The 13,402-nt window shown below is 49.3% G+C and overlaps 1 protein-coding gene across 1 annotated transcript; it reads right to left on the minus strand.

The window, feature by feature from the left end:
• Window positions 1-1,453: 1,453 nt before the first annotated feature.
• LOC309381200 (verrucotoxin subunit beta-like) lies at window positions 1,454-10,257 on the minus strand. Its single transcript, XM_081931929.1, has 3 exons — window positions 10,047-10,257; window positions 6,454-6,586; window positions 1,454-4,502 (listed from the first exon to the last, which is right to left on the minus strand). Exons 2-3 carry the CDS (start codon window positions 6,548-6,550, stop codon window positions 1,483-1,485), a joined length of 3,117 nt encoding a protein of 1,038 aa, XP_081788055.1. The 5' UTR covers window positions 6,551-6,586; window positions 10,047-10,257; the 3' UTR covers window positions 1,454-1,482.
• Between the last annotated feature and the right edge of the window lie 3,145 nt (window positions 10,258-13,402).

The following is a 13,402-nucleotide window of genomic DNA, read 5'->3' on the forward strand; positions in this document are numbered from 1 at the left end:
AGCCTCTTCTACTGATCGCCCTGATGGCAATCTGGACTGAAGAACACAATCAACATGTGACGGCCGCCGTGATCAACTAGCCACCACCTCCACTGATGTTGATGCCGCGGATTGCCACCGCTCCAGTTAATGGGACCACATCTTTCACCTGCATCCTTACCATGAGTGGCCCTGGACCAATGATTTTAACGTGGGCCCGGAAAGGCAAGGAGGAACATCAGCTGTCCAACTCTTTTACCATCACAATTACTGTGGGAATAGACTGTCTGTACGTGTTTGTGGATTTTAGCAAGAACATAACAAGACGTGTGGTTTTGGCTAAAAGGAACTGTTGCTCTTGGCTAAGAGGAATAGGGATTCTTTGTATGGCGAAAAAACAACTCCTTATATGTCTCACTCCTTATATGTATCACTATATGTAACCAATCATTTTTGACTGCTTAAAGCTTCCTGTTATGTTCTAATAAAAGAAGGTGTCGGGCGTTGCCCGAGGCTTCTCATCCCAGGACAGCCCTGTGTCCGTGTATTTCATGGGTAGCCGGGAAAATCCCCTCAAATTACCTCTCGTGTCAACCCTACCTCATCTACGCTGACCCTTCACCGTGCCCAACTCTCAGACTCTGGTGTTTATCGGTGCCAGCTTCTTCGTACCTGCCTTCCCACTTGCCAAGTCATTTCTTCACTTGACGCTTTTCTTAAAGTTTCTCACCTGCCAAGACGAAAGCGGGCAACCACCCTTTCTCAGGATTGTGCGGAATGCATCCAGACCACAAAATCAGGCACTCGCACTCGTCAGACATTAATCTACCACACACTGAAGCCAGACAGTACGAAAGACCTAGACTCTTGCACCCGAAACAACACTGTGTATGCCCACTGCACCACTTCATCAGGAACTCAGTGTTATCACCCGCACGCCCTGGGCCCTGTTTATGCTTCTATTCAAATATACGGATATAAAGGGGGTAATTGGCATCCGAATGCAAAATTTCAAATACCCTCAACTCTCTTTTCGCTTGCCCAACAACGTTCAGGGTATGTTGCTCACAATACCTCCCGGAATCGCCCCTCAAATAACCAAAAGGGCTCAGTTTCTGTTTGTTTTGACGCTTGCACAGCCATAACTAAGGGGCAGGGTGATGGGGCTATGGGGGTCACCTGTGGCTCCTTTTCATGGGAGCAATCATACTTAACTGTACAAAAATATCTTTTTACTCTTCGCAAGGTGCAATCCACTGGGCACGCTAGTCTTCAAGAGGCTTATAACTATTGGTACACAGGCCCGATTGGAACCATCCAATCTGGCCCTGAGGGTTTTAACTTTACCTTAGGTCCGGCTGCCACCAAGTGTTCCACCGGCCACTGTAACACTGTTTGTTTATCAGCCCCTACCACGCACTCCCCTTCAACCCATTATTATGGATTTGGCCTTGGTATTGATGTCACTGGAAAAGACCCTTACGGGTACATTGTGGTACGGGTTCAAACGCACATACTCTCCTCTTCCTCTCTTTCGGTGTTTTGGGAATATGAGGAAGAGATTTCCTCAACCTTAGGAGGGGGAGGACTTCTGAGAGCAGCTTCCACTTCCTGATGTTCCTTGAGGACCTCCATGGTCAAGGCTAAACTTTTGTTCTCCACCATCTCTAATGAGTCAAAGAAATCCTTCATGCTCTCAGTGCTCATTTTCCAGAACATTTCAGCAGCAGCATTACGGATTCCTCCGTATTCTCGGGGAGCAAAGAGGGATGAATGGTTGAATCTGAAGTGTTGAGGGATACCCGACTCGTTCTGAGCACACGGCAGATCAGCCTCCTTGAGGGCCTCCAGGACAGGTGGGGTCGCCCCATCCGCAAAGGTGATCAGGAGTTGGACTTTATCCTTCACGTCTTTTCCCAACATGGACAGCATAAGATCAAACATGGGTTTCTGGGCATATGGTGAATGGACAAGGAAGGCCTGAGCCACTAAGCAGATGGCATCCACGTGGTCAATGCCCCCAGGGGTGGAGAAAAACTCTCGGATTTGCTCCTCAACCAGTTTGTCTTGCTCTGTGCCTCTTGGGTCTCCAAATCCTGGAGTATCAATTATTGTGAGGGAATAGGGAATTCGGAAGCCCTTCCGATGGTTCACCACGTAGGCTGTGACTTCAGACGTCCTGCTTCCACCTTCGCTTCTCTGGGTGGTTTCCTGAATGAGTTTGAATCTGAAATTATTTTCCCACTGGACACCCAGGATATAATTGATCATCCCGTTGATCAGAGTGGTTTTCCCACTCCCTGATGCTCCCATCACCAGGATCACTTTGTTGGGCACTTCTGGGTTCTCCTTTCCAAGCTGGTACAAGAGAGAAGAGGTGGAGGCATCTGAGGGGACTTTCTCCAGAGGAAGGGCCAAGACTAAGGGCTGCCTTTCCTCCACCAGGGAGATTACCTGAATGAAATGGTCAGCTACATTGCCTGCACTTTCTTCCTCCAGTGAAGTGAAGACCTCCAACTCCTCGCTGGGGAGACTAAAGGCTCCATTATCACACAAGGCGGACACCCGTATTCTATATGTTGTCTGGGGCTTTAGACCTTTGATGGGGTAAAACTCTGTTTTTCTCCTTGTCCTTATTCTAGTCCATTGGTCCTTTCCAACTCCAGACTCCACCGTTCTGTACTCCACCTTGTATTCCTTGACCGCAATTCCTGAGGCAACGATGCTGGGACTCATCCAGGCCATGGAGATGACAGAAGATGCCGCAGTGACCATTCTCAATTTCTCAGGAGGGCTGGTGGGAAGGGTCTTTATGGGTGGGCTCAGGTAACTGCTATTACCATGGCCTACAATGCAACAAGCAGCGTACTGGAACTGATAATCTGTGTTTGGAGCTAGATCTTTCAGCAGGAACATCTCCCTGGCATCCATTGTCAACACAAACCTCCACATTTCTTCTCCTTTGATCTTGTACCAAACCTGATAGCTGGAGATTGTAGTCCTCCCATGTTCAGCTGGCTGAAACTTCAGCTGAATGCTGTCGTGTCTCAGTTCACTGACCAGCAAAGGGAGAGGTTTTGAGGGCAACTCAAAGTTCTTGCTGACCAGCTCTCCATCTTCATAAAGGTATATTGAGGCTCCTGGGTTGTTTGCATCTGGCAGTGAGGCCACAACGTAACAGACTTCCTCATTGAATTGATTGGCACTGAAAAAGTCTTGGATGGATTTGGCAGCTTGGCGAGCATTGCGGGTCCTCTCCTTGTCCTCAAACCAAGCCAGGCCTTTTTTCAACCCAGGGGAGGACCTTGTAGACTTAAGTGATTCTGGCAAGAATTGCTCCTGAAGCCAATCCTGTGAGCTCAACAGAAATGGCTCCTCTTCATGTAAGGAGGTGAATACAAAGGAGACCACATATGCATTCTGGGGGTCCAGAACTATTTCTTCCAGCTTGTTCTGAGATGAGATCACTTCTATATTATTTAGAATAGTCAGATAAGATTTGACAAAGTTCATTTCTCTTTTCTTGGTGTCCAGAAATTCATGGAGTTTTTGGCTGTTGAAGGGTGACTGTTTGACGGACATCAACAGGTCCACCAGGGTCCCTTCCTCCTGCCCTCCTCCCCGGATGGAAGGCAACACTCTGGCCAGCTGTTTCTGGAAAGTCTGCCTGTGTTGCTTTAACAGGTCCTTGAACTGCTGGATCTTCCTCTTGATCTCAGGGAAGGTCTCAGCAATGGGATCGTTGGCTAGATCGTTGCTTTGCATCTGGATTTCGTTGAGTTCCTCCAAGATCTTTTCAGCATCAAAGATCCACACAACGTTGATCTCACGGACCATCTTAGCTGCTCTGCTATCCAGCTTGGTCAGAGGGTAGAGCCAAACCCACACAGGCACGGCCTTCTCCCCATCTTTCCCTAACATTTTTGGTAGAGTCTCATAAACTTTCATGGCATCTTGGAAAGTCACTGGATTTTTCTCCAGAGAAAAGTCTCCGTGGAACTTGCATCTGAACTTCAGAGCATTCGCTTTCTCCTCCTCAGTCAGCTGGACCTCTGCTTCTCCTCCAATAGACATTTCCTTTATGAGTGTAGACTTGAGGTTTCCTTCTATATTTTTCACCATCTCCATTGAGGAAACTTCTCGGTCAAAGACGAAGAAAGCCTGGGCTCCATAGAGGATGGCGGTGACCACATGGGTGGCTGTGCCATGCTCAAAGACGGCTGGGTAAGAGATATTCTGGATTCCTCGATGACTCATTATCAGCTGTTCATACCTGGTGGTGGTTTTGTACTGGACGGTGACTCTGGCCTGTTTCTTGGACTTCTTGGTGTCATGAAGATATTCGGCTGACCCTCTTATATCAACCAGCCCCCCGAGGAAACTGGCCTTGAGGGATGCTGAGATGTTCAGAGCGGAGGCCTTGTCATCTATGCTGTCAGAAGCTATGATTTCAGTGGCTGTCTTGGGCTGAAGGTTGGTGGTCAGGTCCTTCTGAAGAGAACTATAGTCCCAAAGGGCGACTCCTGCATGGAACAGAAGGAAACAGGCAGATAAAAGTGAAACCAGACCTCCAAAATACCTGCAACTGGATTGAGAGGATTCAGAGAGGTTGGACAAGTGAGACGTTATTTTCCATAGAGCAGTGATGGCGAACCTTTTCGGTACCGAGTGCCAAAATGGGAGCGTGGCGGCACGCATGAGAAACTGGAAGAGCAGCACGTAAGAGAGAGAGAGAGCACCGGAAAACACAAGCTCAGCTTCCCGGTGGGCGCATGCATGCCGGCCACATGGTCTTCTGGTTTTCCGGTACTCTTCCATTTTCTGGCACTCCCATGCACACGAAGACCAGGTGGTCAGCATGCATGCGCGCGCTAAAACCCAAAAGACCAACGGATGACAGCTGGCATGCCCGGAGAGATCGCTCTTTGTGCCACTTCCCACATGTGTGCCATAGGTTCACCATCACGGCTCTAGATGGCTTCTTCATTTCTTCTCTCTGGCCATCACCAAGGAAGCCTCCTGTATGTTTTGCAAAATACCACAAACTGCAAAGGCTTTTGACTGAGTAGAGGGGAATGGGAATTCCTAGGCACATCTTGACCTCAAGGCAGATTTCTCACTCCCTGGAGAAACTACACTCTGACACTTCTTCTCTGTTTGACTGCTTTTGACTGAGCAGAGAGGAATGGGAATTCCTCAAGAGAGATTTCCCACTCCCGGGGGAAACCACGTTTTTCATCATGTGCATCGTCTCTGTTCAGACCCCCTCAGGAACAGCACCTGCACATTCTTCCCTTCACCACTCTGAGTGAGGTCTGAACTGCTTTTTTACACCATTTTCCAAACCATTTCAGTGACTTTGGTTCAGGAGAGGAAAATTCATCCCGTGATTGGCAGTCAAGGGTGCCCTGCTGTGTGCCTGGCGAAAGGGTGGATATGAATTCACAGGCAGAAGCCCCTGCTTGGCTGGCTGCTACCGTGTTTCCCCCAAAATAAGACCCCCCCTGAAAATAAACCCTAGCGTGATCTTTTGGGGTGGACTTAATATAAGCCCTACCCCCAAAATAACCCCCCCAGAACAGCACAGATACCGTTAAATCTGACTGCAGAGGGAGAGTCTGGGGGGTGGGAGACAGGTGATCCGTATTTGCCACACAGCTGCCTGGTTCACGGGAGACTCGTGGGAGGCTTGTGCGGTGACACCGGCAGCAGGCAGAGACGGAGGCATGGGAGGGGGGAAAACAATCCTCACATGGGCGCCTACTCCATGCAGCCACAAGCAACCCCAGAGACGGTGGGATGGAGTGGATGGTGCGTTGGGATAGCCCGCCTCCCCCCTGTGACTCTGCCGCCTCCTAGCTCCACCACACACTTTTCATCCAGAGGGAGAAGAAGCTTCGTCTGCTTGCAAATGGGACACTAATTGCTCTGTTTCAAAGTGTCCCATTTGCAAGCAGACGAAGCTTCAAGTCCGCCTCATTTCTCCATCTGGGGAAAAAGTGTTTGGGTGCCTATGGAGTGCTTGCGAACGGAGCGTTTTGCCTGGCTCCGTCACTTGGCCTCCCGCTCTGGTGCCGCGCTGGTGCAAGAAGTGAGCCAGTGGCCATGTGGATTCCTGCTGCACATGGCTGTCAGTGCTGCTGCAGCAAGGCAGTTGTGCTGTGGAGCCACAGGGCCTCTAAGGTCAGTCGGTGTGCGTGTCGTTCACTTCCACCCCTGCCTCGTCATGGTGGCATTCAAAAAAAGGCAAGACACTCCCTGTAAATAAGCCCTAGTGCTTATTTCAGGACCCAAAATGAAATAAAATGGGGTCTTATTTTGGGGGAAAGACGGTATTAGCAGACCCTGGGCCCAGGAATCCCACTCTGAAGCGTCCCTGGGCTGAGCCTGTGCATTGATGGCAGCTCCAGTCTTCTTCCCGCCAGAGTTTCCCCCAGGAGATGCCCCTCTGCCTTCTTCTCTTCCGGCTCCTACCTGGGATGAGGGCGTCTTTGCGGCAGTCGTACAGCATCCCCAGTTGGAAGGGGCGGCCCAGGGCTGCGGTCTCAATGGGGTCCTCGGCCTGGGCCATGTTCGGCTCTTGTGTGTCACTGAAGCTTCAGGTTCCCTGTAAGAGAGGAGAAACTTCTGGAGGACGCCAGAACTAACCGATGACTCTCTGAGGGGATGCAGGATGTGGGCACAAGCCACCCTCCACCCACTCATGTCGGTTCGGTTTGTCAGGGAATTCTGCAGCCTGTGTCCAAACCGAGTCAGAAAACTCTGATGCGACCTTGAAGTTTTATATAAATGAATATATATTTACAATATACGGCAAACAAGATGGCCACGAAAGCTGGAGCATCATGAGGTAAATCGTCAGGTAAACCCCAGAACAGCAGACGCAGAAGAAAAAAGGCGGGAAAAAGAGAAACTGGTTCTCTTGCCATTTGTGTACACATTGTGTTATCTTCAGACGCTGGTATAACCCTCTTCGCTTCAATATCCACATCCTTTAACTGTTGTGTCTACCGTGTTAACTCTGAACACAATTCTGACAACGCTATGAGCTCCGCCTCAGCCGTGGAAATGGCAACGGACGTCCATTTGCTCAATTGCCAATCAACTAGTTGTGTGTTTGCACACAGGACAATACAATCCTGACGTTGACTTTCTATCTTGTACAGAGATCATTGAAAAGCGCAGCCAATGCTGCTTCTCTCCCGTATCCAAGCCTGAATTATGACGACTGCTAAAAGGTCCAGATAATCCATTCCCTCCACAAACCTCTGGAGCTGCCACACAGCCACCCTTTCCAGAACTTTCCCCCAAAAGGAAGATGGGTCCATCTTTGGTGTCTCTAGGCAGCAACCCCTCCCATTCCGATTCAGAATAACAGAGCTGGAAGGGACCTCAGAGGTCATCTAGTCCAGCCCCCTGCTGAAGCAGGAGACCCTTACAGAATCATAGAATCACAAAGCTGGAAGGGCCCTTGGAGGTCATCTACTCCAACCCCCTGTTCAAGCAGGAGACTGTTACAGAATCATAGAAGGACATAGTTGGAAGGGACCTCAGAGGTCATCTAGTCCAACCTCCTGTTCAAGCAGGAGACCCTTACAGAATCAGAGAATCAGAAAGCTGGAAGGGACCTTGGAGGTCCAGTGATGAAGCCCCCACGAGGTCTGGTGGCCAGATGTTCCACTGGTTAATTGTTCTCACTGTTAGGAAGTTTCTCCTTAGTTCCAAGTTCTTTCTCCCTTTGATGAATTCCCACCCATGGTTTGAAACCAACCAAGGAGAGAAGCAACATAGAACCAAGGAGAAAATCCCCACTTCCTTCCGCTCCCCCCCCCCCACAGAGGGCTAAGTGTGATCCCTCCAGGAAGACCAAAATTTGGAATTGTGTGTGGGGAAGAAGGAATTGAGGAGGATAATGGGTGGGTGGGGGTGAGTGGGAAGAAGATGTTGCTTCCCTGATCTCGATTCCTGGTCTCACCTTATTTGGTTGCCAGGAGAGAATTCAGCAGCCTTCAGAAAAGTAGCAACTCCCCCTCCCCAAATTACAACCCCCAACCACAACAACACAGGGGCTTCTGTGCCACACTTGTTGCTAATCCACTTGCTTTTCTCCCCCCCTCCAACCTGAAGTTGCCTTTCCTAACAAGAAAGACGGGATCCTAAACATCTCAGGATCCCCTTCCCACTGTTAGGATCTCAGCTACTAATTTCCCTCCATTGGCCTCGCTCCCCTCCCCCATTGACTTTGCTAACATTAAGACAGTGCTTCTCAATTATTTTCTGTCATGCCCCCCCTAGGAAGAAGAAAACATTTCGCGCCCCCCCCCCGCGCGACTGTAAATAGTCTAATTTGTCTATAAAATTGTTATAAGTACACCTCTGCATAACATAGCACACCGGTCTTTCCTCGACTCCCACCGTAGTCACATGCTTTCTTTCCTCTTTCCCTCTTACTTGTCTATCCTTCCTTCCACCCTCCCTTCCTCCTTCCCTTCCTTCCTGCCTCCCTTCCAGTTCCCTCCTTCCTCTTTCCCCCTGCCTGCCTGCCTTCTTTCCTCTTTCCCTATCCTCCTATCCTTCCTTTCTCCCTCCCTCCTTCCCTGCCTCCCTTCCAGTTCCATTCTTCCCTCCTTCCTTCTGCCTCCTTCCTGCCTGCTTGCCTTCTTTCCTCTTTCTCTCTTGCTTGTCTATCCTTCCTTCCACCCTCCCTTCCTCCTTCCCTTCCTTCCTGCCTCCCTTCCAGTTCCCTCCTTCCTCTTTCCCCCTGCCTGCCTGCATTCTTTCCTCTTTCCCTATCCTCCTATCCTTCCTTTCTCCCTCCCTCCTTCCCTGCCTCCCTTCCAGTTCCATTCTTCCCTCCTTCCTTCTGCCTCCTTCCTGCCTGCTTGCCTTCTTTCCTCTTTCCCTCTTGCTTGTCTATCCTTCCTTCCACCCTCCCTTCCTCCTTCCCTTCCTTCCTGCCTCCCTTCCAGTTCCCTCCTTCCTCTTTCCCCCTGCCTGCCTGCCTTCTTTCCTCTTTCCCTATCCTCCTATCCTTCCTTTCTCCCTCCCTCCTTCCCTGCCTCCCTTCCAGTTCCATTCTTCCCTCCTTCCTTCTGCCTCCTTCCTGCCTGCTTGCCTTCTTTCCTCTTTCCCTCTTGCTTGTCTATCCTTACTCCCTCCTCCCTTTCTTCCCTCCCTCCCTGCCAGCAGCTCCTCCAGCATCCCAGCTGGAAGCAGCAGCACAACAGTCGCCGTTACCAGGGGCGAAGGGGTGGGGGTGGCAAGATCGGGCGACCGCCGCCCCTTTGTCCCTTCCCCAACAGCGGCTGTTGCGCTTCCGCTTCCAGACGGAATGTTGGCGGTGGAGCTGCTGGCGGGGAGGCGAGCTACCTGCATAAAGACGCCGCCGAGGGCATGGCAGAATATATCCCGGCTTGAAGTGGCAGCGCTGGGGACTGCTCAGAGACTCATCAGAGCCGCGGGCTGGAGCTGTGCAAAAAGTCTGCTTGGGCTGGGGGGGGGGGAGGGAGGGAAGCCTGGGACAGCCATGCTTCCCTCCCTCCCACCCCCGCCCGAGCAGGCTTCTTGCACAGCTCCAGCCCGCGGCTCTGATGAGTCTCTGAGCAGTCCCCAGCGCTGCCACTTCAAGCCGGGATATATTATGCCTCGCCCACGCCGCCGCCGTTGCACCCAGATGGAAAGGGAGCCTTCGCGCCCCCCTTTACGGAGCCTCGCGCCCCCCCAGGGGGGCGCGCCCCACTATTTGAGAACCGCTGCATTAAGATCTCCGCTGTCCCATCCCTCCGTTGGCTTCTCCCAGAGACCACAGGCCTCTTGCTCTCTGCTGCTCCCTGACCCGCTTCCCATCACAGGCCCAGGAGGAGCTCTGCCCTCGCCCCCCTCCACCCTGCGGCCCTGTGAAATGCCACTTGGGGGTCCCGGGAGTCTGGTTGGAGGGATCCGGAATACCGGGGGGGGGGGGGCAAGTGGATCTGCCAGTCTCATCATCTCAGCCTGCGAGGCTTTGGGAAAGGATGGAGGAAGCAGAGGATCTTCCTCAAAGCAGGAGACCCTGGGAAGCCCCTTACCTGCCTGACCCTCTAAAGCTGTCCAGGAGGGAGCAGCTGCAGCCCGCTTCCTCCAAAGGCTGGACCTCCGCTCTGCTTCTCCAGTCCCGGGTTCAAGGCTCAGCCTGGGAATTGTAAGGAAAGCCCCGTCTTCTGCTTTGTCTTCCGGGCGCCCAGAAAACGAAAGTGAAAAGACCAGGGGAAAAACAAACAAAAAAGTTCACTTCCTCTTTTGAAGCGTTGAAGGAAATGTGTTTGAGAAATGAGTTCCACAACCGTCCAGCAGAGGGCAGCAAAGAACTCTCTTCCTCCTTTCCCAAAGTCAGCAACTTCAAGACTTGTGGACTTCAACTCCCAGAATTCCCCGGCCAACCATGCTACCTGAGGAATTCTGGGAGTTGATGTCCACAAGTCTTAAAGTTGCCGTGTTTTGAGACCCCCCCCTGCTCTATAGAGCTGCTTCTGCTCGTTGGGAGTTTGGGCCATGTTCCCCCAGAATCTGCATTCCTGAAATTTAAACCCCCTTTTCCAAGAGGGAGAAGAGTTGGGGGTCTTCCAGAAGGAGGAGGCTCTTCCTCCTATCCCCCCCTCTATCTTCTCTTGTGAAGGTTAGAGACCCTCCCCACTCCCCACCCCACGGTCAGCCCTCTGGGCTCTCTCCCCAATTGGTCTGAGGGGAGGGGTCCAGAGGAGGACCTCGGACTCTCATTTTTCCCATTTTTTTGCAAATACAATTCTGGCTGCAGGTAAAACATTTACGATCAAACATTTCAAGTCTTTATTGTATGTATCTGGTATAATACCCAATAAAAGAGTCTGTGGTTTAAAGTCTATGCGTTTCTGTGTCATTTTTTCCGATCACCTGTGATCAGACTCTCCAAGACTCCGATGATTCTGAAGGAACTAGTTCCTGAAGGAACTAGCAGACGAGATCTCAGAACCACTGAATTATATCTTTCAGAGATCCTGGAGCACCGGGGAACTACCAGAGGACTGGAAAGGAGCTGATGTGGTTCCCATCTTCAAAAAAGGGAAAAAAATAGATCCAGGAAACTACAAACCTATCAGCCTGACCTCAATACCAGGAAAGATTCTGGAAAAAATAATCAAGCAACGAATTTGCGAACACCTAGAAGCAAACAAAGTAATAGCCAAAAGTCAACATGGATTTGACAAAAACAGATCATGCCAGACTAATCTTATTGCATTCTTTGATAATGTGACAAAATTAGTGGACCAGAGGAATGCCGTTGATATAGTTTACTTGGACTTCAGTAAGGCTTTTGATAAGGTAGACCATAACCTACTACTAGATAAAGTAGAAGAATGTGGGTTAGACAGCATCACCACCAGATGGATTTGTAACTGGCTGACCAACCGCACTCAACGTGTAGTCCTCAATGGAACTGCATCTACATGGAGGGAAGTATGCAGTGGAGTACCCCAAGGCTCTGTTTTAGGCCCAGGACTCTTCAACATCTTCATCAATGATTTGGATGAGGGAATAAATGGGGAACTCATCAAATTTGCAGATGACACCAAGCTGGCAGGAATAGTCAACACTCCAGAAGATAGGCTTAAGATACAGAAGGATCTTGACAAACTTGAACATTGGGCACTATCTAATAAAATGAAATTCAATGGTGAAAAGAGTCAGGTTCTACATTTAGGCAACAAAAATGGAATGCACAGGTACAGTATAGGTGATATCTTGCTCAGTAGTAGTAACTGTGAGAGGGATCTTGGAGTCCTAGTGTGGACAACCATTTAAATAGGAGCCAGCCGTGTGCAGCAGCTGCCAAAAAAGCCAACACAGTTCTAGGCTGCATAAATAGAGAGATAGAATCAAGTTCACGTGAAGTGTTAATACTACTTTATAATGCCTTGGTGAGGCCACACTTGGAATACTGCATTTAGTTCTGGTTGCCACGATGTAAAAAAGATGTGGAGACTCTAGAAAGAGTGCAGAGAAGAGCAACAAAGAGGATTAGGGGACTGGAGACTAAAACATATGAAGAACGGTTGCAGGAACTGGGTATGTCTAGTTTAATAGAAAGAAGGACTAGGGGAGACATGATAGCAGTCTTCCAATATCTCAGGGGTTGCCACAAAGAAGAGGGAGTCAAACTATTCTCCAAGGCACCTGAGGGCAGAAAAAGAAGCAATGGGTGGAAACTAATCAAGAACAGAAACAACTTAGAACTGAGGAGAAACTTCCTGACAGTTAGAACAATGAATCAGTGGAAGAGAAGTTGCCTCCAGAAGTTGTGAATGCCCCAACACTGGAAGTCTTTAAGAAGACGTTGGATAACTATTTGTCTGGAACGGTATAGGGTTTCCCGCCTAGGCAGGGGGTTGGACTAGAAGGCCTCCAAGGTCCCTTCCAACTCTACTATTGTATTGTATTGTACTGATGCTGTCAGAAATCGCACTGACTTTCAGGCGTGTCTGCAGGATTTCATCAAAACCTGAGATGGTGCCCAACGGAGCCAGAACTATCCATTCCGCCTCCCATCCCTTTTCCCCAGTTCTCTTCCTGTTTCTCCCCTTTTAAATCTTTTCCATTATCTCCCTCCTATTTTAGTTCCTTAATCACTGTTCGTTTGGGCAACATCTCCTTGTTATCTTCTTCTTGCTGGTTTCTCTCCACTTTCCCCTCTGTTTCTTCTGGCAGCTCCGTTCTTTCTTCTTTGTCCTGATCCTTGTCCGTTATTCTTTGCATTAAATTTGCCAATTTTTGGTCTATATATGATCAAATATTTTCTCAATGCTTTGAAAAACCTCCATTCTGTTTAGGTTCTCCTCCCTTCTGTCTTATGTTGTGTCTGTGTTTAGTCAAACTCTTTTTTAGCCCACTCTCCAGAGTTCATTAATTCAAAAAGCCAAACTTCCAAGTCACAATTTTAAATGTCTCATCAATGGTCACTCCAAACAGTTTGAGGTCACCAGGAGGTTATCCACGCCTCTTTAAATTACCTTAAATGTTCAATAATATTCAATTATGTTAATTGAAGTCCTTAGTTAATAATCAGCTCCCTAGTGGTCTTAGAATAGGTCTGTATTTAACACATATTTTCATTATTATATTTTTAATAGTGATTTCCAAGTTTGCATATTTCCCTTTTTTTTAGGATACCCTGCATTTGTTTTTGTTTTTAATTAAACAGTTTTAATAAATTTTACAAATGTATCCCCTTTCCCCCCCTCCCTCCACCCTGATCCCACCCCCCCTCCAACCCTCCCTCCCCCCAACCTCCCAGAACAAAATACAGGGTATAAACATTTAACAATCATACGCTAAGATAAGCTAACTAACTTTAACATCTTCCTCCTCTTGTACTTTAACTCTTCCTTTGTTAAGCTAACTTTAGATGAAT

The sequence above is a fragment of the Natrix helvetica genome, assembly GCF_964273705.1.
Source record: "Natrix helvetica genome assembly, chromosome: Z".
NCBI classification, from domain to species: domain Eukaryota; kingdom Metazoa; phylum Chordata; class Lepidosauria; order Squamata; family Natricidae; genus Natrix; species Natrix helvetica.